This window comes from Suncus etruscus, chromosome 14 (genome assembly GCF_024139225.1).
Source record: "Suncus etruscus isolate mSunEtr1 chromosome 14, mSunEtr1.pri.cur, whole genome shotgun sequence".
Taxonomy (NCBI): Eukaryota; Metazoa; Chordata; class Mammalia; order Eulipotyphla; family Soricidae; genus Suncus; species Suncus etruscus.
The window spans coordinates 68097314-68124276 of record NC_064861.1 but is presented as its reverse complement, the minus strand read 5'-3'; the positions used below and the strand labels follow the sequence as shown (position 1 = coordinate 68124276).

At 50.3% G+C, this 26963-nt stretch overlaps 1 protein-coding gene across 1 annotated transcript in view; it reads left to right on the top strand.

The window, feature by feature from the left end:
• The window catches only part of FA2H (fatty acid 2-hydroxylase), a 50036-nt gene extending 27466 nt beyond the window's left edge, over positions 1–22570 (top strand). Inside the window, exons 2-7 of the mRNA XM_049786428.1 lie at positions 5882–5971; positions 11815–11957; positions 13040–13146; positions 16403–16575; positions 19474–19726; positions 21231–22570. Of these exons, the coding sequence (XP_049642385.1) occupies positions 5882–5971; positions 11815–11957; positions 13040–13146; positions 16403–16575; positions 19474–19726; positions 21231–21310 (846 nt within the window). The 3' untranslated portion in view covers positions 21311–22570. The remainder of the gene's footprint in view (positions 1–5881; positions 5972–11814; positions 11958–13039; positions 13147–16402; positions 16576–19473; positions 19727–21230) is intronic.
• The last annotated feature ends 4393 nt before the right edge of the window (positions 22571–26963 follow it).

The following is a 26963-nucleotide window of genomic DNA, read 5'->3' as shown; positions in this document are numbered from 1 at the left end:
GCTTCCACATCTGTACAAAATTATCCAGTGTTTTCTCCTTCTCCCCCTGGCTATTTTCATTCAAACAATACCCTCTGGGGCTTTATTCACAGATACTCAACTTGCATTGTCCTGGTACCCCATTTTCTGACCTGTGGATGTGCACCCATCAAGGCCCTCAGCAAGACCATTTCCAAAGCTCGGATATTTCAATCTGGACTCAGGGGGCTGGTGTCTTTTCCATTCCTTTTCCCTTTCTGTCCTCTTTCCCTCAGCCTCCACTGGGCATTGTGTACTCTGTGTGTCCAAACTGAAACTGGCAGAGCCCCTAATTTCTGGTCAGACCAGTTGGGAGCCCCACCCCTAGTGGCTTTGCTCCCCTCCCTCTGTTCTTATATCTCCCTCACTCAGCTCAGACTTGCTGAACAAAACAAAACAAAATTCTGGGGAGGGACACCTGAGCACTGTATTGTATCAGGAATATCCCCACTGGGTGTGCCCTTGAAAAAACATTGAAAGAACTATTTCCAGTTCTATCAACATCTCTCCTTGTCACCTGTAAGTTATAGGAAGCCCAAGACCAGATACCTCGAACCAAGGAATTGTGTGCACACAGCAAAGGCTACCCAGGCTAGATTCCAGGTCTGCATTTCCTCACTGGTGATGTGGACCTGCACCCTCATATAACACTGCGTGACAGTCTCTTTTGCATTTCCGTCCCAGCTGGGCTGTGCCACATGCTGTGGAGAAACTTTCAGGTGACAAGATAAATGTCAGCAAGCTTTCATCAGTGTTGCTGGCTGTGTGCTTGGCCCAAGGGCGCTGATTGTTGGAATTTAGACCCTTCTTTCGGTGTTTCATCACTTCGAGAGTGAATTTTTTGTTTTTGTTTTTGGGCCACACCCTGTGACTCTCAGGGGTTACTCCTGGCTCTGCGCTCAGAAGTCACTCCTGGCAGGCTTGGGGGACCATGTGGGAAGCCAGGATTCAAACCACCGTCCTTCTACATGCAAGCCCTACCGCTGTACTATCTCTTCGCCCCTCCAGATGACATTTAGGTGTTGTCATGTGTGTCCTGGGCCGCCTCATTCATCCCAGCAGACATGCCAACCCCATTGGGTTTCTATTTCTGAGAAGCTGGGGCCCTGCTAAGCTTCGGGGTTCCCCCAGCTGAACTGAGCCTGAAGTTCCAGGGGTCCTGCAAAGGCCAGACCAGGAACTGTGCTCCACTAGGGACAGGCAGAGCATGGGGCTAAGGGCCTTGCCCTGCACATGGCCAACTTTGGTGTGATCCCCAGATCCATATATGATATCCCCCCACAAGAACCACCAGGGAGGCCTAAGCACTGACAGAGAGCTCCTGAGGACCACCAGGTGTGGCCCATACACCTCCACACACACCCCAAAAGAACTATGAACTAGGAAAAAATAGAGGGAAACATATTTGTATGCTTGTGTTTCCAGAGCTGGAACTCATGTCCTCCATACCTTTTGAAGGCTGATAAGAGATTGGGGCACCCCAGACCAGGGCTCTTCCATCTACTTTATCTCTGAGCTATAGCCCAGTCCCACTTAAAATTTGCGTGGTTGTTTCTGTTTTTCATTGTAGGGTACCTTCCCAAAAGTTACCTTTCCTGAAAAGTACTTTTAGGAATGCTGGGGTCTACACTCATGGAATACTGTGGATTGAACCCAGGGCCACCCACAGTATTAAAGGATGAGGCAGGAGACCAGTAGGATGCTGAAAGTCATGTTAAAGATGTTGGGGATGGGGGCCAGAGCGGTAGCACAATGGGGAAGGCATTTGCCTTGAACACTCTGACCAGGGTTTCATTCCTGGCTCCCCATAGTCTCCCAAATCTGCCAGGAGTAAGCCCTGAGCACAAAGGGATCAGACACAAGACATACATGGGCAGAACCTGGTCGGGGCTGTTGATCCCATGGCCCTTGTGTGTCTAGCTAGAATTTACCCCATCCATATCTCTCTACTCCCTTCCCATCAGGCGGGATCAGGGCACAGAGCAGCGTGTCTAACTGTCTAGGAGGAAGATTGGATACTTTTCTCATTTTCTTCTTCCCGTGGTCCTTCCCTCACCCCCTCACTCAGAGAGGCCAACTGTATCTATAGGATTTTACCCATTCTTAATAAAACATATATATATGGGGGCATCACCAGGAATAGCAAAAAAATAAAATAAAATAAAATAAAATATTTTCTGCATATTAGACCTTTACCCCAGTTTACTACTATTCCCTTCTTCAAACAAAACCACGTAACTTGAACTAGCTAGTCCTGCCCCCCAGTTAGAGGGGGAAATAAGGGAGGCACCAGGACCAAACAGGTGCAAGACTACTAAGTATTAGGCTAGATACAGAGGGAACAACATATTCTGGCAGTCCTAGGGGTGAGGGAAGAGCATATGGGAGGTAGGACAAACACAGAGATGTAGGGAGGACAAATTGGTGATGGAAATCCCCCCTGATTTTATGTAAATATGTACCTAAAATATTATTGTCAACAATATGTAAGCCACTATGATCAAAATAAAAATTAAATAAAAAAAAAATAACTAAAAAAGGGGCCGGCGAGGTGGCGCTAGAGGTAAGGTGTCTGCCTTGCAAGCTCGAGCCAAGGAAGGACCGTGGTTCGATCCCCTGGCGTCCCATATGGTCCCCCCAAGCCAGGAGCAATTTCTGAGTGCTTAGCCAGGAGTAACCCCTGAGCATCAAATGGGTGTGGCCCAAAAAAAATTAAAAATAAAAAAATAATAATATAACTAAAAAATAAAAATGTGGATGGGGCCAGAGAGATAGCATGAAGGTAAGGCGTTTGCCTTGCGTGCAGAAGGACAGTGGTTCGATTCCCGGCATCCCATATGGTCCCCCAAGCCTGCCAGAAGCGATTTCTGAGCGTAGAGTCAGGAGTGGCCCCTGAGGGCTGCTGGGTGTGACCAAAAAAATAAAATAAATAAATAAAGATGTGGAGCTGGAATGATAGCACAGCAGGTAGGACATTTGCCTTGCAAGTGACCGACCTCGGTTTGATCCCTTGATCCCATTGACCACCAGAAATCACCCCTGAGCACAGAGATGGAGCAACCCCCTGAGCACTTCTGGGTGTGGCCCAAAAATCAAAATATGTTTTAAAAAATTAAAATGTTGGGGGCTTGGTCTGGCTCTGAAGACCCAGGTGCAGAGAGGACACTGAAATGTGGGCAGGGCAGGCCAGAAGCTAGCTGTCCCCTGACCTTCTAAAGCCCATGTGTCCTTGAAGAGACAAGGTTAGGCCCGTGTGTCCTTGGAGATAAGGTTATAGAGCCGATATTCCTGAGTGCCCAGGGAGATTGGGCAGCAGGCACTGGGCCAGGTGGTCCAAAGGCAGAGAGGGCAAATGAGAGGGGACTGGTCTTGCTCTCCCTGCACCCCCACTGGCTCCCTTTACCCCAATCCCTTTACCCCAATTCTCAGGCACACTCGTTTTCCACCACCTGCTCTGACCCCAGGTTCCTCATTCCCCTTGGGCACTGCAGCCCCAAGAAGGTGACAATCCAGGAGAGATGGGATGATTTGGGGGACTTTGAGCCTACTGTGTGGTGCTCAGTTGGCAATTTTTTTTTTTTTTTTTTTTTTTTTTTTTTTTTTTTTTTTTTTGGTTTTTGGGCCACACCCGGTGACGCTCAGGGGTTACTCCTGGCTATGCGCTCAGAAGTTGCTCCTGGCTTGGGGGACCATATGGGACACCGGGGGATCGAACCGCGGTCCATCCAAGGATAGCGCAGGCAAGGCAGGCACCTTACCTTTAGCGCCACCGCCCGGCCCATCAGTTGGCAATTTTGACCACTGGGGCCAGTGGGTCAACATGAGGCTGTGTGTGTGGTGCTATTTGCATTCTTGGGAGCTGGGAAATTCCCCAACTCAACACAGGGGGGATCAGATGTCTCCAGTGCTCTGACCTCGAGGCACCAGACATCAATCCAGAGTCAGCTTCAAGAAAGTGCCCAAAACCCTGTGCCATCTCTCCAGTCCCTGTGGGTGGGTTTTGAAAGTCAGACAAGTTTAAAAGGGACAAGATGACGATGACAACTATTCTGCTCTGACTTTCCTACACTTGATCTTACTTTGTTTAAGGCTAAGACCGAGAAGCGATGCTCTCTGACTTCCTGAGCCAGAGCCATAAGACAACAGGAAGTGTTCTGGCCTTGCATGCTTCCAACCTAGGCTGGATCCCCAGCACCCCATATGGTCTTCTGAGCGCACCAGGAGTTACCCCTGAGCATAGCCGACTGTGGTCCTCAAACAAACAGATAAACAAATGACTCTTGTTCTTCAATATCCACTCTTTGAGAGGCATTTCTATTTTTTGTTTTTTTGTTTTTTGTTTTTGGGCCACACCCGGCATTGCTCAGGGGTTACTCCTGGCTGTCTGCTCAGAAATAGCTCCTGGCAGGCACAGGGGACCATATGGGACACCGGGATTTGAACCAACCACCTTTGGTCCTGGATCGGCTGCTTACAAGGCAAACGCCGCTGTGCTATCTCTCCGGGCCCGAGAGGCATTTCTAACAATACAGCAGGACACAGCTTGAGAATTTGCAGTGGAGGTCTCCATTACCAATCTGGGCCCGATTTGAAGCAGGACTGTCAGAGTTGTGATAGTTGTGTGGTCCATGAGCTCCCACTTGGCTGGCCCCTTGCCTGCCTTCCCACACACTTCCCTCCCTTTCCCAGGGTCCCGCCTGGGCCATCAACCCCTGGTTTCTTTTCACCGGGTGCAAAGGGCCGGCTGCCCCTTGTCAGGCTCTCCCAAATTGTGCAGAGAGCAGACATCTCCCCCAGGTACCAGCCTCCCTTTCTCTCCCGAATGTGACTCTTAGCCCTTTCCCTGCCCTCTGAGCCTCCGTGCTGGGTGAGCCTGCAATAATCTTAAACTGAGGTTAACCTCACCCCTACGACTCCCTCTGCCTGACACCCACAATCTCTCTGCCCTCCATATCCTTCCTCTTCTGGGTTTCTTTTTCACTTCTTTGTCTTTGACATAAAAAAAAGTTCTTTGTTTTGATTTTTTTTTGGGGGGGGGGTCACACGTGGCTGAGCTCAGGACTTACTCTGGCTCTGTGCTCGGGGTCACTTCTGATAGAGCTCAAGAAACCATATGTGGTGCCAGGACCGAACCCAGGCAAGCTCTTGCCTGCTGTACTATTTTTCTGACCTCAGAAATTCTTTTGTTTGTTTGTTTGTTTGTTTTCTTAACTTTTTTTTTCTTAACTTTTTTAGAGGAGCCATGCCCAGTTGTACTCAGGCCTTATTCCTGACTCCGCACTCAGGGATCACTCATGGTGGTCCCAGGGAACCACATGGAGTGCTGTGCATTGAACCCAGGTCAGCTATATGCAAGGCAATCATGAGATCTGCTATATTATTGTCCTAGCATCCAGCAAGTCTTTGTTTCTTTGGGTTTGGGGCCATACCCAATGATGCTTAGGTATTATTCCTGGTGTGGCTCAGGGGATCATATGGGATGCTAGGGATTAAATCTGGATCAGCTGTGTGCAAGGCAAAAGCCCTCCTCACTGTACTGTTACAGCTACAGAAATTCACATTTTTTGTTTTGTTTTATTTTGGATGGGGGGCCACACCCAGAGGTGCTCAGGGGTTACTTCTGGCTTTGCACTCTGGCAAGCTCAAGGGACCATGTGGGATGCTGGGGATTGAACCCAGGTTGGCTGCATGCAAAGCAAATACAACCCCCCCCCATGCAATTGCTCTGTCTTCAGAAATTCATGTTTTAAAGGGAAAGAGTGCAGAGAATAGTGTCCCCTACATGCATATCCCTCCCCTGTATTAGGGTGTGTTCTCTCCTCATCCCTTGTAGTAACCTATCCCCACTTCTCTCTTCTCACAGGACTTCCCAGAGAACAAGGCTGTGGACCCCCTGGACACACAGGAGTCAGACCCGATGCAGCCCAAGCTCAAAGCAATGGACTGGGACAAGGTATTAGTGCTGGGCAGGGTGGTGGGTGCTGTAGTCATTGCACAGAGATTTTTCCAGAGGTGCTGGGGGCAGAAAGTATGTACCTGCAGCTTACTTAAGTGAAAATGACCCCCCAGGGGCCATTGCAAAGCTGAGATCCATAGTGGGAAGCAGTAACAGGCACATCCCAGAGGCTTGCACAGAGCTGATCCCCAGAACTTCATCCCTTAGAGCCCTTTGCCCGGGGCAGAGTCCAGTTGACTTTGGCTGGGTTTCTCTGGGTTCAGGGTCATAGGTGGAAGTGAAGGATCTCAGAGCCTTGCTGGGGGATGCTCAGCTGGAGTCCACAGGAGGCTGCACCCCCTTATCCCCTCAAGTCACCATTTCCCCCTTTAGTAACTTCAAGTTTGCATTCCTAATTGTCCCCTGACAGTGACCCCCACATCAGGCTTGGTTCCCTACTTTTGAGCTGGGGCTGCCCCTGGAATGAGGTCTATGCCACCTAGGCCCTGTGCTGCCCAGGAGGAGGGGCCAGGGAGCAAAGGAGCATGTTGGGTATTCCACCCACCCCTGCCCTTTTCCGATGCCAGGCCTTGGGGCTGCTGCATTCCTGGCATAGCTCTTTGGGCCAGGCAGGGCCGGTGGGCGAAGGCTACACCCCCCCCCCAGCCCAGCCCAGACTAGCTGTGCTTGGGAATAGAAGATGCTGCTTCTTGGGTGTGTGTGGGGTTTTACTCCATCAGAGGCCCCACCTCGACACACCCACTGGAGCCCTTTCTGAGTGCTTCCTCATCCTCATGCCCTGCCCTCCCTCTGTCTTTAGTGGGGTGACCCCAAGGGTGTCACTGTGAGAGCCAGATCTGGTATCGGGAGGGAGCATCTAGATCAGGGACCTGGTCACCCGCCCATCCCCAACCCAACCTTTGCTGATGCTTCTCTGTGTCCCCAAGCCTAGGATGGAGGGTGGCCAGGGGCAGGGCCAGCAGCAGCTGAGGAAGAGGGGAGCTCCTGCAAGAGAAGAGCGTACAGGCCTGGGGTGCAGAAGTAGATTCTGTGCAGCCCCCTACCCCATGCACGGAAGTTGCACTGGCTCCTCAGCTCAACACCCCCCACCCCCAATCTCTCTGGACCTCAATGTCCTCGAGCTGGGAAGACGCTGGCGGGCATGGTCACTTCTTTGCTCACCATCCTTCTCAGAGTAGCAGGATGGTAGGTCCCAGGATAGAAGTCTGTATCCCAGTATAGTGTCTGTATCAGCTTTTGAGAACAAAGCACACATTACAAAGAGTCCCTCTGAGGGGCTGGAGAGATAGCACAGTGGTAGGGCGTTTGCCTTGCACGTGGCCAACCCAGGACAGACCTGGATTCGATCCCCGGCAACCCATATGGACCTTTGAGCCTGCCAGGAGTGATTTCTGAGTGCAGAGCCAGGAGTAACCCCTGAGCACCGATGGGTGTGACCCAAAAAACAAAACAAAAGAATGAGTCCATCTGGCATCCTTGCAGGGTGTGTCCCTCTGTCTCCCAGGTCAAAATGTCTCCCCACAAGCCTTGGAGGAATGACCTCGCACATCCAGGATCCCCATAGGCCAGCGAGCAGGATAGAGAATCTGGGCAATGTAGCCAGTGTCTGGTGGCCTGCTAGGGATAACCAAAGGTTAGAACAAGCACCAGGACATCCAACAAGAGAGCCTGGTGAGGAGGCTAGGCCAGGGGGAGTCTCCTCACCTTCACACCAGAAAACTGGTGGAGATAGAGGCTCTTTCATAGGCTGGATCCTCCAACCATGCCTTGGTTGTCCTTGGAATTTTGATTTGGTTTGGTTTGGTTTGATTTTGGGGTTGCTCACAGTGGTGCTCAGGGGCCTTATTCCTGTATCGATGCTCAGGGATCACTCCTGGCCTTACTGGAGGAACCATATTCAAACCTGGGCCTTCCCGATGCAAAGCACATGCTCGGCCCATGGAACTCTGCTCTCTCAGCCCCTCTGTCTTTCCATTCTGGCCACTTCACAGCAAGATTCAGACTGGACCTCCTTCACTTAGATCTCTTTTTGGATCTCAACTGCATTGTGCTTTGTATTCTTTGCTTGCTTATTCATTTTGGGTGTCACACCCGGCTGTGCAAAAGGTTTACTCCTGGCTCTCTCCTCTAGGATCACTCCTGGTGAGGTTCAGGGGACCACATGGGATACTGAGAATTGACTCCAGTAGACCACATGCACGCAGTACAGCACCCTGTACTGTCTCTCTCTAGCCCTCTATGAAGCTTTATTTATTTATTTATTTATTTTGGTTTTTGGATTACATCTGGCTATTCACTCAGAAATCACTCCTGGCAGGCTCAGGGGACCATATGGGATGCTGGGATTCAAACCACCATCCATCCTGGGTCAACCCTGTGCAAGGCAAATGCCCTACTGCTGTGCTATCTCTTTGGCCCTTGTATTAAGCTTTTTAACCCTAATACTCTCTCTCCCTCTTTCTCTCTCTCTCTCTCTCTCTCTCTCTCTCTCTCTCTCTCTCTCTCTCTCTCTCTCTCTCCCTCTCTCTCCCTCCTCCCCCCCCCTGCTAATGGATAAACGGGTAAAATTTTGCTCAGACCACAGATAGGCTGAGAGAGAGATTCCCACACTTCACACTATCGTTGTTTAAGAGATCAGAGTCAGAATTGAGTGTGCCAAATGGGAAATAGCTAGAGAGTTATGTGGAGGACACAAAAGTGAGATTTTGTTCAAGTCAGATGATGTCAAGTTAAGAATGCATAGTACCCGGGCTGGAGCGAGAGTACAGCAGGTAGGACCCTTGCTGGCACACGGTCAACCTAGGGTTCAATACCCTGCATCCCATTTTGTGCCCTGAGCACCTCAAGTAGTAATTCCCGAGTGCAGAGCCTGGAGTAATCCCTGATCATTGCTGGGTATGACCCAGAGAGAAAAGGAAAAAAAAAAAAAAAAGAAAAAAATTATTATTCTTTTTTTTGTTTGTTTGTTTTTTTTGGGGCCACACCCGGTAACGCTCAGGGGTTACTCCTGGCTATGCGCTCAGAAGTTGCTCCTGGCTTGGGGGACCATATGGGACACCGGGGGATCGAACCGCGGTCCGTCCAAGGTTAGCGCAGGCAAGGCAGGCACCTTACCTTTAGTGCCACCGCCCGGCCCCAAAAATTATTATTCTTAAAGCAACAATTGGGAAGAGGAAACAAAAACAAAACAAAAAGGCAAGGCTGAAAGGCAACTTCAAATAGAGGCGAGGAAATGGAACATTTTCCAATATTTAGTCCATGAAAAGTTAGAAAGACAAGGGAAGCATCGAGGAGGAAAATACAAAGCAAGGAGCAAGATGGCCAGGTCGGTCCAACAGTCAATATGAATGGACTACATTGTCCAGTTACATGATTGCAATAATCTGGCTAGTTTAATTAAAAAAAAAATCCAGGGGCCGGGCGGTGGCGCTAAAGGTAAGGTGCCTGCCTTGCCTGCGCTAGCCTTGGACGGACCGCGGTTCGATCCCCCGGTGTCCAATATGGTCCCCCAAGCCAAGAGCAACTTCTGAGCACATAGCCAGGAGTAACCCCTGAGCATTACTGGGTGTGGCCCAAAAACAAACAAACAAAAAAAATCCACTTGAGCACTGCTGGGAGAGACTGAGATGGCAAGGGATACATCTGAAACTGCTAGCCTGAGGGTTCTGTCAGTGCAAAGGGTGATCAAGTTAAGAAATAGAGGGGCCGGAGCGATGGCGCAAGTGGTAAGGCATCTACCTTGTGAGCGCTAGCCTAGGACAGACCGCAGTTCGATCCCCCAGCACCCCATATGGTCCCCCAAGCCAGAAGCGATTCTGAGTGCATAGCCAGGAGTAACCTCTAAGCATCACTGAGTACGGCTCAGAAACAAACAAACAAACAAAATAGAGACAGGGCCCTAGAGAGAGCACAGTGGTAGGGCTTTGCCGTGCACACAACCGATCCAGGACAGATGGTGGTTCAAATCCCATTATCCTATATGGTCCCCAGAGCCTGCCAGGAATGATTTCTGAGCACAGAGTAAAGAGTAATCCCTTAGCATCGCTGGGTGTGGGCCCCCCCCCCCAAAAAAAAAGGAAGGAAGGAAGGAAGGAAGGAAGGAAGGAAGGAAGGAAGGAAGGAAGGAAGGAAGGAAGGAAGGAAGGAAGGAAGGAAGGAAGGAAAAGAGGGGCTGGAAAGATATCATGGAGGTAAGTCATTTGCCTTGCATGCACAAGGACGGTGGTTCAAATCCTGGCATCCCATATGGTCCCCCGAACCTGCCAGGAGCGATTTCTGAGTGTAGAGCCAGGAGTGACCCCTGAGCACTACCGGGTGTGACCTATAAACCAAAAAATAGAGAAGTAAGAGAGAGAAAAAGAGAGAGAGAAAGAAGGAAGGAGAGAGAAAGAAAGAAAAGGAAAGGAAAGAGAGAGAGAGGGAGGGTGGGGAGGGGAAGGGGAGGGAAGGGGAGGGGAAAAGGGGAGGGGAAGGGAAGGAGAGGGGAAGTAAAGGGGAGGGGAAGGGAAGGGAAGGGGAGGAAAAAGAAAGGAAAGAAAAAAGTGCAGCCATGCCTGAAGCTTGAGGTCTCAGTTGGGAATCTCTATGCACCAAGGTCAATATACTTTGCACTTTGAATAAAGTAGGTCTTCTTTCAGTCACCAGGAGATTCTTTTTGTTTAGTTTTGTTCTGATTTTGTTCTGGTTTGGAGAACACACCTGGCAGTGCCCAGAATTTACTACTGGCTCCGAGTTCCAGGGATCATGACTTGCAGTGATTGGGGAACTATATGGGATGCTGAGGACTGAATGGGTCTGTGTACAAGGAAGCCAAGAGCCTTAATCTACTATACTATCTCCGGTTCTGGGATAATTTTCTTGGTCTTCACATGGGTTCATTTATAAAATCCATTAAGTCATTCAGACAATCATTGAACAATGGTCTAAGCACATTGCTTGATTTCTTATGTGTTTTACACACACACACACACACACACACACACACACACACACACACACACACACACACACATACATTTATCTGCTGGAAAGAATAAATAGGGATATAAGAAGCAATCTGAAAAAAAATTAAAAATTAAAAAATAGAGGCAGTCTTTGGCCTTGAAGATTCCTGATGAACAAAGAATAGTTTGTCTTGTTATGCTTTGTTTTTGTTTAGGGGCCACACCTGGCTATGCTCAGGGCTTTCTTTTGTCTTTGCACTCATTTGGGTCATTCCTGGCAGTGCTCAGTGAACTACTTATGTGGTGCCAGGAATTTGAGCCCAGGTCAGCAGAATGCAAGCCAAGTGCCCTACTCACTGCATTATCTTTCTGGAGATAATAATAAGATAAGAATGTTGGGCCCGGAGAGATAGCACAGTGGCGTTTGCCTTGCAAGCAGCCAATCCAGGACCAAAGGTGGTTGGTTCGAATCCCGGTGTCCCAAATGGTCCCCCGTGCCTGCCAGGAGCTATTTCTGAGCACACAGCCAGGAGTAACCCCTGAGCACTGCCGGTTGTGCCCCCCCCCCCCAAAAAAAGAATAATGATTATGGATTGAAGAGGATGAGACCAATAGACCATGAAGGAAAGATGCTGAGCACTGTCAGGTGTGACCCAAAAAAACAAAAACAAAAACTCTTTTGGCTATACCTGGCAGTGCCTGAGAGGAGGGCATCTACAGTTCTTTGCCAGCCTGTGTTCTGGAGCCTATTTCTGAGGTTGGGGGTCCTCCAGGCTACAGGGAGGCTCCTCCATGGAGAATTCCTGAGTGGGTCTTGGGGTCCTGTGATGATTGACTCAGAAGAAGAAACAGGTTCAGCTGCCAATGCCAACAGTCTATGTGCCTCTGTCTCCATAGGACCTGGTAAACTGGCAGAAGCCCCTGGTCTGGCAGGTGGGTCACTTGGGAGAGAAGTACGATGAGTGGGTCCATCAGCCAGTGACAAGACCCATCCGCCTCTTCTACTCAGATTTTGCTGAGTCCCTCTCCAAGGCCGTGTGGTGAGCCCCAGCTCATGATGGGTGGGGGGATGGGGCTGTCTGTCTCTGGAGGGTGCCAGCGTTATATGGAAAGGAATGGGAAGGCAGAGTGGGTGTCCCTAGAGCTGTACTGTAAGATCTTGGGAACAGCAGAACACGCTGTTGACATATGCTATTCCTACGGATGTGGTGGCGGGACTGAAGGGAGCCCCTGAGTGGTGCTCAAGGGGTCCACTTCCAGCTATGTTTGGCCTGACTGTGTGCTTGGACCAAGTGATGCTGAGGCCCAGTATGGCTGGGGACCACCAAGGCAGCACCAGGGATAAAACCCAGAGTCACTTACCCTGCAGGAGACACTGCCATCTCCCCAGACCCCTGCTCATAGTTTTTAAATGTCTTCTAGTAGTTTGAGAGAGAAGTCAGCAGGCACTGATCTTGCAGGTAGCTGCTTATGACTCACCCTGGTTTGCTCCGCAGAACCATATATCACTACAGTACCATCCTGAGCACAGAGCCAGGATTAGCCCCTAATCATTGCCTGGGGGTCCCCTCAAACTGAAATAAGTTAATCAATAAAATAAAATATCATTGGGGCTGGAGTAGGGAGGGTGTTTTTGCCTTGCACATGCCAACCCAGGTTCAATCCTTAGCATCCCATATGGTCCCCAAGAACTACCAGGAGTGATCCCTGAGCACAAAGCCAGGAATAACCCCTGAGCACCGCTGGGTGTAGTCCAAAAACAAAACATGAAATAAAGTAACATAAAATAAAACATCTTCTAAGTGGTTGACAACCTAACATGGGGACAGGGCCTGTTCAGTTCCCGTCCCGCCATCACTGTGAAAACAATTCTGCTAGCAATTAAGATCCTCTGTCAGTAGGGGTCAGTATCTACCCCGCTGGGCCCAGTCAAGGGCCACCTGTCAATGATGCATCTCAGAAGACAATGTTTCCTCTTCTTCCTCTCTGCCCTCCTCCTCCAATGCCCACGGTAGGATCCCTTTGAGCAAGGATCTCTGAACCTATGCATTCTCCTTCATGTCCCTCCGCTATGGACAGGCTGTGTGAATGGGTCCCCCTGACCCACCCCTCTCTCCCACAGGTACAGTGTGCCCGCCATCTGGCTGCCCATAATAATGTACCTCAGCTGGTCCTACTACCAGACACTCGCCCAGGGAAACGTCCAGCTCTTCGCCTCCTTCACCGCAGGTAACTTGGTTCCTTCCTGTGCTGCCCTCCACCCTACTTCCCAGGGATGGGGACTACCTAGGCCAAGGGAGTCTGTACTCTTCCAGGCCCCAAGTTCCTGAGAATGCTGAACCTCCAGCCCCTACAGAAATGCTCTCTACACAAGCAGTGTTTGTTTTTGTTTTGGGGCCACATACAACAGTGCTCTGGGGTTACTACTGGCTCTGAGCCCAGGAATCACTCCTGGCAGGCTCAGAGGACTCTGTGAGATGCCTGGGATCGAACCTGGGTCTGGATGCGTACAAGGCAAACACCTCCACCTTGGGTCCCACAGGATGTGAAATCGGACAGATTAAAATGAGTGACATCTCAATCAAGAGCCAGATGACATCATATTAGCAGGAATCATAGCACTGAAGAAGTGGTTTAAAAGCAGTGTTGAGGGGCCGGAGAGATAGCTCAGCGGTAGGGCATTTGCCTTGCATGTAGCCAATCCAGGATGGATGGTGGTTCGAATCCAGGCATCCCATATGGTCCCCAGTGCCTGCCAAGAGTGATTTCTGAGTGCAGAGCCAGCAGTAATCTATGAGCACAGCTGGGTGTGACCCAAAAAACAAAAAACAAAACAAAACAAAAAAGCAGTGTTCAGGACTGGAGAGCTAGGATGGGGGCCATGCATTTGCCTCAATGGTGACCGACCACCTTTGCTTCCCTGGCGTGGCACGGTCACGGTCTCCCCCTTTCCCCCCATCTCTGAGCACCTCCCCAGAGGCATAATGGAGGGCTGGACTCAGAATGCCCAGTGAGCACATCACAGAGGAAAGCTTTCCGGAAAGATGCCAGCACATCTGCCAAGTCTTCTGGGCAGATACCCAGACAGCAGGGCCCAGCCTAGTCTGAGAAGCACCATTTAGGAGCACAAACATTGGGGCATCTCCTGGAGCTCACGGACAGCCCTGCTGGAGGTACCAGCCATCAAGTCTCTCTCCATAAGGGAGTGGCACCACCCAGAAGTCAGGGCCCAGTCAGGGTCACATGCCAACTTCAGGCGGGCAGATACAGAGAGGGGCTGGCCTGTGGCAGGTAGCATGGATGCAGCCCAGCAAGGGGGCCAGACTGGAGATGCATGGGGAGCTGCCCAGAGGTGCTCTCTTCTCCTGGCATACAGCATGCTCCTTGGCCCGTGCCAGGCTGCACCCCCCACCCTCGGGCACTCCCCATGAAGGAAGTCAGAAACTCAATAGTCTCCAGGGGCCAAGTTTTGCTATGGCCCAGGACAGGCTTCAGAGCCCCAGGCTATGAGTAATGCCCCCACCCAGGGCCATGCCCGCACATAAGGGGTTAATGTGTGTGCCCGCCAGCCAGCGGCACCCGCTCTGCCCACGCTGAATAGCTCGGGCACAGCGCAGGGCTTGTTACTCAGAAGGTCCCTTCGCTGAATTGCTCACTGTCCACACCAGCCGCCCCCTAACAATCCCCGACAGTGGAAGCCTCGGGTGGGGGGTGGGGGTGCTCAAACCTTGGCTCCTCTGGAGATGCCACCCAGTACCAGCTGCAGCTGGCTGGGCCAGCACAGGCAATGCTGGGGTGATGGGGCGGGCCGAGGCCTGACCTATAGCAGGAGGTGGTTTGAGCCTCTGCAGAGTCGCCATGTGCTTTGATCAAGGTCAAGAGCGTGGGGTCTGTAAATCAGTGCTGGGAACAGGGGTCTCTTCCTCCTGCCTCCCTCAGACACACACACACACACACACACACACACACACACACACACACACACACATGCAGATCCCAAGAAAGTCTCAAAGGGCCCCAGCCCAACTGCTGGACAGTAGGGGTCTCTTCCTCCTGCCTCCCTCAGACACACACACACACACACACACACATACACACACACACACACACACACACACACACACATGCAGATCCCAAGAAAGTCTCAAAGGGCCCCAGCCCAACTGCTGGACAGTAGGGGTCTCTTCCTCCTGCCTCCCTCAGACACACACATACACACACACACACACACACACACACACACACACACACACACACACATATGCAAATCCCAAGAAAGTCTCAAAGGGCCCCAGCCCAACTGCTGGACAGTGTTGCACTGAAGCAGATGACTCCTGAGTTGGGGTGCCAGGATTGGTCAGGGAGACACTGAGTCCAAACATGAAATTCCCCAGATGCAGCTGAAAACCAGAATTCTCCCCCACCGGGCAACCCCTAATGCCATTTCCAGGGGCATTTGAAAGTGAGTTCGGCCAGTCCCTGCTCGCTTGCTGAGCAAGCACCCTAGATCAAACTCGGGGGACAAGGGGCCAGAGACAGTCAGCAAAGAAATGCAAAGTTACTGGGACCAGAGCCATAGCACAGCTGGGAGGGCACCTGCCTTGCACGCAGCCAATCCAGGTTGGTCTCCAGCATCCCTATGGTCTCCAGCATCCCTATGGTCTCCTGAGTATCTCTACAAGAATTCTGAGTGCAGAGCCAGGAGTATCCCCTGAGCATCGTCAGGTGTGGTCCCCAAACAAACAAACAAACAAACAAAGATGTAGAGTTACAAACTCAGGGCACTGCAGCTTGGGGTGGGGCACAAGGAAGCTAAACACCCCTTTGCCCCAAGAGACCCTCGAGTCCTGCAAACATGACAAAGGCAGGATGGGCACAAGGAGGATCATTGGACAGAACTCAGAATTATATCACCTTGTTATATCTAAAGCTACAGGTCAGAGAGATAGACAGCTCAATGCACTGAGTTCTGCTTTCACACGGAGACCCAGGATCAAGCCTCAGCTCACTCTCTCACATACTCTCTCTCTCTTTCTCTCTCTCTCTCCCCTCTCTTTGTTCTTACTCCCTCCCTCCCTTCCTCTCCTTCCCTCCCTCTCTTCTGTTCTCTCCCTCCCTCCCTCCATCCCTCTCTCTGTCTTTCCCTCCCTCCCTCTCTACTGTTCTCTCCATCCCTCCCTCCCTCCCTTCTGTTCTCTCTCTTTCTCTCTCTCTCTCCCTCTCTCCTCCCCTCCCAACCCCTGGGCTCAGGCAACCATGCTATGCTGAGGACCTTCCCTTAGCCCCTGTCAGACTCTCACAGGGTGTGGACCCCACTCACCCTATGACCCCAACCACAGAGCCCCACCCGGCAATTAGTGGGTTGGGAGTTAAGATGGGACTGGGAGGGTACATGTAGGCCACAGCCCCCAGAATAGGTCCCTAGCTGCCAGGCTGCTCCTGATGAGCCTCGTAGGCACCCTCATGGCCTCCTCCCTGTCCCCAGAGTACGCAGTGGCCGTGCCCAAGGCAGTGTTCCCCGGCCTCCTGGTGCTGGGTGCACTGAGTTGGACGCTGATGGAGTACCTCATTCACCGCTTCCTCTTCCACATGGAGCCCCCCAGTGGCAGCTACTACCTCATCACACTGCACTTCATCCTCCACGGCCAGCACCACAAGGTGAGGGAGTGGGGGGACCCCAGGCAGCATCACAGGTGAGGGGGTGGGGACCCTGGCAGGCCACAAGGTAAGGGAGTGGGGATCCCAAGCAACATCACATGGGAGAGGGTGGGGATCCCCGGTCAGCTCCACAGGGGAAGGATTGACCCACAAGGAGCATCTGTCTTCCTTCAAGCCTACCTGGGCTCCGGGTGCAAGTGTGAACCCTTGTTGGACCAGAGCTGGCGATGTGTGAGTGTGTCTTCTTCGCACGTCTGTGTCTGTACCTGTGTGTGAGTGTGCGTCGAAGTGTGTGTTTGTGCATCTATGTGTGTCTGTGTGTCTCTGTGTCTGTGAAGGTGCTCCATGTGATTGTGCATCTGTGAGGGGAGAGGGGGTCTGTGAGTTGTGTGTCATTGTGTGTGTGCATATGTGCAAATATACATTCCTCACTTATTCATACCAGGCTCTGTGCAGAAGTCCTTTGTAGGCTTTCTCATCTTTTTCTTTTTCTTTTTCTTTTTTTTTTTTTTTTTTTGATTTTTGGGTCACATTTGGCAGCGCTCAGGGGTTACTCCTGGCTCCACGCTCAGAAATTGCTCCTGGCAGGCTCAAGGGACCATATGGGAAGCCGGGATTCAAACCACCGTCCTTCTGCATGAAAGACAAACACCTTACCTCCATGCTATCTCTCCGGCCCCCCTTTCTCATCTTTTATAGACCCTCATTCAACCCTTCGCAGAACCTCATTCGTTTCTTCACAAAACCTCATTCACTCCTTCACAGAACCTCATTCACTTTTTCATAAGAACTTCATTCATTCCTATATAGAGCCTCATTCACTTCTTCACTATCAGATCTCACAAGTGCTTCTCTGTTAATCAGGCCCTTCTCAGGAAGCCACTCAACAAACAGGCCTAAACTGATGGCCCCATTCTGCAGAGTAGAGAAGACAGGCTGGGGAACCAGGAAACTGGGAGTTTCCTCATTCCTCAGAGCTAGAAAAGCAGGAAACCATGGCAGTCCCAGGAAGATGTGCCCTGCTTCATGGACTCAGCCTATGCTCTGGAGCAGCCCCACCCTGGGGGTCTCTGAGAGGCACTGTGGTCCAGGCGGTGAGGACAAGAGCAGGTGTACCCCAGGGGACCCTGCCTCGATGGCCACTCACTCCTCAACCCTGCACTCCCTTCTGGCCTGTCTGGGGCAGGCCCCACCCCTTCTTTGTATCTCCCCAGGACTCCTCAACACACACCACCCAGAACCTTCTCACATTCTCTTCACCCACACAGCGTCTCCTCCCTCAGAACACTCTCCCCATTCCACTTCCGCCAGGCCCTCGGCAGATACTTTGGACTCAGTCTTAGCCCTTTTCTGCTCCGGGTCACTGGGACAATGGAGACCTCCAGGGTGGCTGAGAGGCGGGAGAGGGGTGAGTGACCTGGGCAATGGACCCACAGAGGGTGCGGCTGGTGTGCCTTCCTGGACCATGGCTCAGGGCCCCAGATGGTCTTGGTGAGACTAGGGGCACTAGCACCTCACAGATCGCTAAATCAGAAGGGCCACTATGGGTTTTCTCTTTTGATTATATTTTTGTTTTGTTTTGGAGCCACACCTGGTGGTGATCAAGGCTTCCTCCTGGCTCTGTGCTCAGGAATCACTCCTTACAGGGCTCCAGGGACATATAGGATGCCAAGGACCGAACCCAGGTATATACCAGGCAAACACCCTGCCTGGTAGACTGTCTATACAGTTGAGTCTATCCTCTTTAGCCTAAGGCAGGCCCCCATGCTCTGGAGTTTTCCAGGGTCCACCCTGGCTTGGAAATGGAGAGTCAGGGACCAGAGAGATAGCAAGGAGGTAAGGCGTTTGCATTGAATGCAGGATGGTGGTTCAAATCCTGGCATCCCATATGGTCCCCGGAGCCTGCCAGGAGTGATTTCTGATTATAGAACCAGAAGTAACCCCTGAATGCTGCCGGGTGTAAACTCCCCCCCCAAAAAAAAAAGAAATGGGAAGTCAGGAAGCAGCTCTCAGGCTTGGGCTACAGTGACTTGTCCTCCCAGAGTGATAGAAAGTGCTATCTACCTGTGACAAGTCTCTGCCACCTCCATCAAACCCCTCTGTCCAACCCTCACTTCTTTTTGTTATTTGGTTTTGGAGGCCACACATGGTGGTGCTCAGGAATTTCTCCTTACTCTGCACTCAGGAATCACTCCTGATGGGGGCAGAGGGATAGCACAGCAGTAGGGCATTTGCCTTCCAAGCAGCTGATCCGGAATGGATGGTGGTTTGAATCCCAGCATCCCAGATGGCTCCCTGAGCCTGCCAGGGGCGATTTCCGAACAGAACCAGCAGTAACTCCAGAGTGCCGCCGGGTTTGACCTAAAAACAAAAACAAAAACAAAACAAAAATTACTCCTGGTGGTGCTCAGAGGAGACCTAGACCTATGGGATGCTGGAAATAGAACTCAGGCAGGCTGTGTACAGGACAAACCCCCTCTGTTGTATATGAAAACATTTCCATAAGATTATTCTTTGCCTGTTGTCCAACCTTGATCTTCTAGAAGTGGATGCGCTGTTGAGAGCCTAACAAATAGTTTGGGAGTGAGGTGTTCAGGGTCTTTTGGCAGAGTTTACTGGCTAGCTCCAGGTGTTTTTTGCAGCTGGTAATAGGCTGACAAAGGACTCTCTGCGTGCAACCTTTTACCCCTTTACCCTCCTGTCTGTGTGGATTATTTTCTGTGGATAAATATTACCAAGATCTTCCCCCACAAGGGGATAAGGGGATGGGAATCAATTTCTCATTCTGGGAGGTCTTTGAGGATACATAAATAACCAATAAAGGAGTAAACAGGACCCAACACCCCTCCTTGCTGTGCCCTGTCCCCTCATTTCTGACTCCATGCTTCTCATCCACAGGCGCCTTTTGACCAGTCCCGCCTGGTCTTTCCGCCAGTGCCAGCCTCTTTTGGCATTGCCTTTTTCTATGTGTCCTTGCAACTCCTCCTGCCTGAAGCAGTGGGGGGCACCGTGTTTGCGGGAGGGCTCTTGGGCTACGTGATCTACGACATGATCCATTACTATCTACACTTCGGCTCCCCGAACAAACATTCTCGCCTCTACAACCTGAAGGCCCGACATGTCAAGCACCATTTTGCACATCAGAAGTTAGGTGAGCACCTGCCCCTCCTGTGACCCATTGAAGTTCTGTCGAAAGCCCAGCTCCCATCCGGGATTCACAGTGAGCAAACCCAGCCTGGACATCTCTCCTGTTCCCCACTGGAGGATTGAGTGGGGGACGCAGTGCTGAGACAGAGGAACCAGGAAATCACAGGCCACGATCATTGAAAGTGGTTAGTGCTACCAGAAACACTCAGCAAAGCTAGGATGCATTTGTAGGGGAGACAGGGATAGGGATTGAAGGAGGTGGTATAAGTAAAATGGAGGATGTAAAGTCACAGCAGCCATGTGACCTGGCTGAAGGACATGGGTAAAATTAGTATTAGATGCCGAAGTGATAGCATAGTGTTAGGGAATTTACCTTGCATGTGGCCAACCTGGGATGGACTCGGGTTAAATTCCAGGCATCCCACATGATCTTCCAAGCCTGCCAGGAGTGATTTCTGAGCACAGAGTCAGGAGTAACCCCTGAAAGCCCCCAGATGTGGCCCAAAAATCAAAATAAATAAACTAATTAAATAAAATAAAATATTGGGGCCGGGAAGGTGGCGCTAGAGGTAAGGTGTCTGCCTTGCAAGCGCTAGCATAGGATGGACAGCAGTTCAATCCCCCAGCGTCCCATACGATCCCCCCAAGCCAGGGGCGATTTCTGAGCGCATAGCCAGGAGTAACCCCTGAGCACCAAATGGGTGTGGCCCAAAAACCAAAAATAAAATAAAATATTAAATTAGTCTTAATCATGGACACTGTGTAACCCAACATTAGTCAAATATTCTCAGTGCAACATGTAATTGATATGAAAAAATTACAATTTGGTTAGTTTTGACCTTGTTTTACTTCTCTAACCTATGACATTTCATATCTGTTTTGTACTTACAACACATCCTGAGTGCAGAGCCAGGAGGAACCCCTGGTGTGGGCCAAAAACCAAAAAAATTTCAATTCAGGCACTGAGTTTTTATTGCAGACATTGGATCTGTACTTGATGAAAAAGTAGGAAACCAGAGCAATAGTACAGCTGGGAGGATCCTTGCCTTGCACACAGCTAACCTGGGTTTGATCCCTGACATCCCATAGGTTCCTTAAACTTGGCCAGAAGTGATCCCTGAGTGCAGAGACAGGAGTAAACCCTAAACTTTAAGTGTGGCCTCAAAACAAATCAACAAAAGTGGTTCAAGAAAGTGGCCCTGCAGAGATGTCACAAAGCCTAGATAGGGCCGAGGGTAGGAAGACCCCCAGCGCCCAGGGAATCTTGTAGAGGCTGATGGAGTGATTCCAAGCAGGTCAGGAGCTCCCTGGAACTGGGCTTTGTTCCTGGTGTCCCTGCTGTGTCCAGATCCTCAGGCGCTTGCTCCTGACTCCCTCCAAGAGGGCCCAATAGTAGAGAAGGGCCACAGGGACAGAGGCCATTACCCTCAGGCCCTCTGTCTTTGCCCTGGGACCCTTTTCATTACTCAGTGCCTCATCCACCTCTCCCCATTTCTCTCCCTTCCCAGGATTCGGTATCAGCAACGACTTTTGGGACAGCTTTTTCCACACCCAGATCCCAGAAGAATCCCAGGCCAAGACACAGTAACCACGTGCAGCCCCAATGCTCTGCTCCCAGCCCTGCCCTGGCCATGCCCCCTGCCCACCCTGCCCCATCCAGACCTGGAAGCCAGGCAGGATGGGCTTTATGTGACCCTCGGGCCAGGCAGCAGACCCTGGGCACCGAGACAGGTGCAGAGTGGGGCACATCCACTGGGTGCCTCTCAAAGACTTTTTCTTTATCAAGAACACCAGGCTGCTCCGCCAGCAACACTGCCCGGAGCTATGGCCCCCAGCCTTGCCCCAGGAGCCAGGCCCAAGGGGTATGAAGGTGACTGACCTGCGGGGCCAAGCCTGTGCCCCCTGCACTCCACGGTGTTGGTGCTGCCAATGTGCTCAGCAAAGACCAAGGCATGCAAGGCAGAAGACCTCGTCCCCCCTTCCTGGGGAAGCGATGGGTGCTGCAACCGCAGAGAGGAGGCAGAGGAAGCTTCTCACTGAAGAGATCTGGCATGATGCCTCCCCCCTCGTAATCCCCTCATTTCCAGGAAAACACTTGTCTCCTGCCCCTTGAGAATGCCAGCTTCGATGCCAGCTTCCTCGCCCAGTACTCTCCCACCTGGCCCTTACCTGCTTTCCCAGATGAGTCAAAAGCATCAGCCTCCAGACTGCAGAGATCCAGCCTCTTTCCTCTAGGGCCAGCCAGCTGCCATAGTCAACTCTCCCTGGCCTCCAGAATCACCAAGACACCATTCTAGGGGTCCCCTGCACCCCACATTGCCAGCTGTTCTCGGCATCTCTGCCTAGAACAATGAAACATGCCATTTGACTCTCAGGCCCGTTCCAGCCAGTGCCTCTTAGAGCCAAGGAAATTCACGCAGTGCCTTACCCTCCCCACTTTGCTTTCCTGCCCCCCAACGCCAGCAGACCCTCAACTTTTCTTCCTTATAACCAAAACCCTCCGTGCTCACAGGAGGGTCCTTATTTATAAACTTTATCTACCCCTTGCGTCTCGTCTCAGACCCAATAGCTGCTGGTGCTGCCTCTGTGTCATGCTTATGTTTAAAAAAAAAAAAAAATTATACTCTATTTTCATTCCCTGCTGACCCATAAACCTCTACTTGAAACCTTAAAAACTCAGAGAGAGTATAATGGAGAAAGAGAAGCAGTTTGACTGAACCTGTGATTTTACTGTCGACTGCAGTTATTTAAAAGATTTTGGGGTAAATATACAAACTACAGTTGTGAAATAAAAGTGTAAATAAATTGTATATTTTGGAGAAAAAAAATAAAAGAACCTTGAAAAAGATGCCTAAGAAGATGGGTTGCTGCTTATCCCAGGAGCCAATAGACCTCCCACTGGGACTGGGGCGGAGAGCCCAGTAGGAGGCAGTAGATCTTCCTCACTAACCAGACTGCCACCTTGCTGGGGCCTAATGGTACCGAGATAGTGCCCCCCACATGACACACCAGGGAAGTGCCACCCCTCCCAAGGCAGGGCTGTACCACGGGGGAGGCATATCTGGAATTGACCAGTCATGCAGAGGAGAGTCCAGTTAAATTTCCTTAATAGGGGCCGGAGAGATAGCACATTGGTAGGGCATTTGCCTTGCATGCGGCCTACCTGGGACAGACTTGGGTTCGATTTCCGGCATCCCATATGGTTCCCCTAGCCTGCCAGGAGTGATTTATGAGTGCAGAGCCAGGAGTAACCTCTGAGCACTGCCGGGTGTGACCCAAAAGCAAAAAAATAAAAATAAAAATAAAATTTATTTAATATTTATGGGGGAGGTTCCAAACCCTCTTCCCTTAAGGCAGTGCTTCTCAATTATTTTCTGTCATGCCCCCCTAAGAAGAAGAAAACAGTTTTTGCATCACCCGCACGACTGTAGTATTAAAAAAAAAAAAACTTTAACCTGCAAAACAAAAATATATAAAATAATTTGAGCTGATTTTTTTCGTTTTGTTTTTTGTTTTTGGGTCACACCCGACAGCGCTCAGGGGTTACTCCTGGCTCTACGCTCAGAAATCGCTCCTGGCCAGGCTCTGGGGACCATATGGGATGCCAGGATTTGAACCACTGTCCTTCTTGTTATCTCTCTGGCCCCTGAGCTGATTTTTTAATCAGAGGTGATGTCTGGATCAATGGCTGCAATGAGCACGTTTTGCAATGCATAGCTTTTCGAAACGGGGTTGAAGCAGGACACAGCAACTCTCAGCTCCAGAGACATACAGAGATATAAACACGGGGCTTAGCTTGTTATGACAGTGTTTGCCGAGGTCAAACGCGTCCCCCGGGGTGCGCCTTACTATTTGAGAAGCACTGCCTTAAGGAAACAGGGAACTTCCAGGTAGTTCAATACAGATGGAACAGTTTATCAGAGTGACCTCTCAAGCCTGCATATCCAGAACCACCTGTGGGCCCACTCAAAATATGAGCCAGTTGCACCACCTTTGGTTGAAGACATGGAAGCTGACACAGGGAAAGCAGAATCAGAAGTGGAAGTGAGCTGAGGTTGGCAAGATGTTGGCAAAATGAAGGGAGCCCAGTTTCCGGAAGTCTTGAAGGGAATCAGGCCCATCAGAGTAAGAAAACAACCAGGGAGATGACTCAGATTTCGGTATTCGGAGGAGAGAGTGACAGGAGGGGGGGGAGAGAGTAAAATGGCCATCGAGGTGACTCAAATGCTGTCCTGTGTGTTCTTTGCATGCAAAAGCCCAGCACCATCAGGAGTGCTCCCTCCCCACAATAAGGAAAGAATAAATAAAAAAGAATAGACCAGGGGCTGGAGCAATAGTGCAGCGGCAGGGCATTTGCTTTTCATGAGGCTGATCCAGTATGGACCTCGGTTCGCTCCCTGACGTCCCATATGGTTCCCCAATCCAGGAGCGATTTCTGAGCGCATAGCCAAGAATAACCCCTGAGCGTCACTAGGTGTGGCCCAAAACCCCCAAAAAACTAAGACTAAAATTAAAAAGGAATAGACCAACTAATTGTGCAAAGTCTACATTAAGCAAATAATCTTTAAAATACCTTTAAAAAGAGTTAAAAAAAAAAAAAAAAAAAAGATAGCTTGCACATGGCCAACTCGGATTGGATCTCTGGTATCCCATATGGCCCTGAACCTGCCAGGAGTGATTTCTGAGTGCAGTCAGAAGTAACCCCTGAGCACAGATGAGAGTGGTCTCTCAAACCAAAACCAACCTAAAACAAAATTTTAAATTTGATGCCAGAAAAAGAGTACAAAAGATGAGACACTTGCCTCGAATACAGCTGACCTTGGTTCCAATCCTTGACTACATATCAGCACAAGAGGACACCCCTGAGCAGAATAGGAAAAAGTCCCTGGGGATCTGCCACCAGCCCTTTCAAAGACCAAATTTGGGGCTGGGAACATGGCTGAACTGACTGCTGTACATGTTTTGCATGCAGGGGTCATGGGTTTGATATCATCACTTTATGGTCCCTAGCACTGCCCAGATACCTGCACCACCTCCAGGTGTGGTCCTGCGGCCCCCATCCCCCAAAAGGTCAAAATCTAAGTAAATTTATAGCACGATAACGAGAAGATTGGGGAAGGGGAGTATTAGGGCAGGTTCCACCTCTAAACACCACCACCTATTAGATAAATGTTCATTCAAGGGTTCTGAACAGACTAGCCCCAGAAGACTGTGCAAGGTTTCACTAGGAAGGGAACAGCTTTGAGGATCTGGAAGAATGTGAGCTGACCTCAAAGCAGGGAAGGAAACAGGCCAGTTGTTTCCTAACTCCTGGCCTAGTCCTTGCTCATAGACCAGTGGTCGGCAACCACTTTTAATTTGGCTCTTCTGTGTGCCGGGTGGTTTTGGCGAGATTTGGCTCAGTTGTAAAAAAAGGTTGCTGACCACTGTCATAGACCATCTAATATCAGCGAATCCTTTGTGGGGGGTGTGTGGGGAGACACCCAGAAGAGTTCAAAGCGTGCTTCCTCTTTTTTTTTTTTTTTTTTTGGTTTTTGGGTCACTTTCGGTGGTGCTCAGGGGTTACTCCTGGCTGTCTGCTCAGAAATAGCTCCTGGCAGGCACAGGGGACCATATGGGACACCGGATTCAAACCAACCACCTTTGGTCCTGGATCGGCTGCTTAAAAGGTAAACACCGCTGTGCTATCTCCCGAGTGCTTCCTCTTTTATTTTGTTTTTGGGTCACACCTGGCAGTGCTTGAGGCTTCCTCCTGGCTCTGCACTCTGGGATCACTCCTAGAGGTGCTCAGAGCATTGTAAGTGGTACTGGGGAATAAACCTGGGTTGTCCAAGAGCAAGGCAAATGCCCTTCCTGCTATACTATCTGTATATAGTATATAGTATACTATGCTATACTGGTCCCTCAGGGCTTTTTCTTAGCAGTGTTCAGGGGATTTTATGTAATATCAAAGACCTGGAGTTCAACTTCTATGCCCCTAATCAGAGAATTTTATCGTAGAGTATGGGACTTTAATACCACTCAGAGACTTGGGACATGACCAGGATGCCAGTGCATCTAGCTTGAAAGGAAAAGTCTGGAACTCGAGACACATGATTACGTTTATTTTCACTGATTTTGTTGGTTGGGGTAGACTGTGCAGTGCTGTGCGTAGGGGTCACTACTGAAAATGCTTGGGTGACTATGGTATCAAGTAGCAAACTTGGGTCTTCCATGTACAAAGCACAGGCACTAACCCCTGAGATTTCTGGTCACGTATAGGTTTCTTTCTGCAAGGAGACAAGACCCCAAACCAGGAATGTCTCATTCAGGTAAAGAACCATTGAAACTCTCCCCAGAATAAAGATGCAGGCTGACAGCCCCTCTGACTTCTAATCAGTAGCTGGCAGAACTGAGGAGAGACATGATGGGTTCCTAGCGTCATTTTGAATGATGACATCTCAGGGGGCTTTCTGTCTGATCTGGACAAGTGCCCTCTTTGCTCTGTCTCAGTCTAACATAGATCCTTTCCCTCAGATCTCCCCTTAACCCTTTGCAAGATTTTCTGACCTTAGGGTCCACTCACTATGACAATGATAGTTGTAACTGACTCTCTGGACAAGAATGGGTGCTGAAGGGGATAAAGTGATATGCATGATATCCCTTCATTAACAGCAATGCAAACTACAGTTGAGGGGAGAGGGAGAGAGAGAGGGAGAGAGAGAGAGAGAGAGAGAGAGAGAGAGAGAGAGAGAGAGAGAGAGAGAGAGAGAGAATGCCTGTTCCAGAGGCAGGTAGGTAGGGATTGGAGGGAGGGAAACTGGAAACATTAGGTGGCAGGCAATGAGCACTGTTGAAGGGTGATGTACAATCTATGACTTAAAACTCATTCATAAACAACTTTACATCCATGGTGCTTAAATATAGTAATCATAATTTAAAAAACAGTAATTATAATTAGAATTATAATTAGAATTATAAAAATTATAATTAAAAATAATAATAATGATATAATTATATTTATAATAGCTCTGTGCCAGAGAGATAGTACAGCAGTAGGGCATTTATCTTGAAAGCGGCTGACCCAGGACTGACGTTGGTTGGAATCCCGACATTCCATATGGTACCCTGTGCCTGCCAGGAGCGATATCTGAAGAGAGCCAGGAGTAACCCCTGAGCGACCTCGGGTGTGGCCCCCCGCAAAAAAAAGTGCTGGTCTGGGATGATGCCTTGGATGATTCTCTGGTCACTACTGCCCTCTG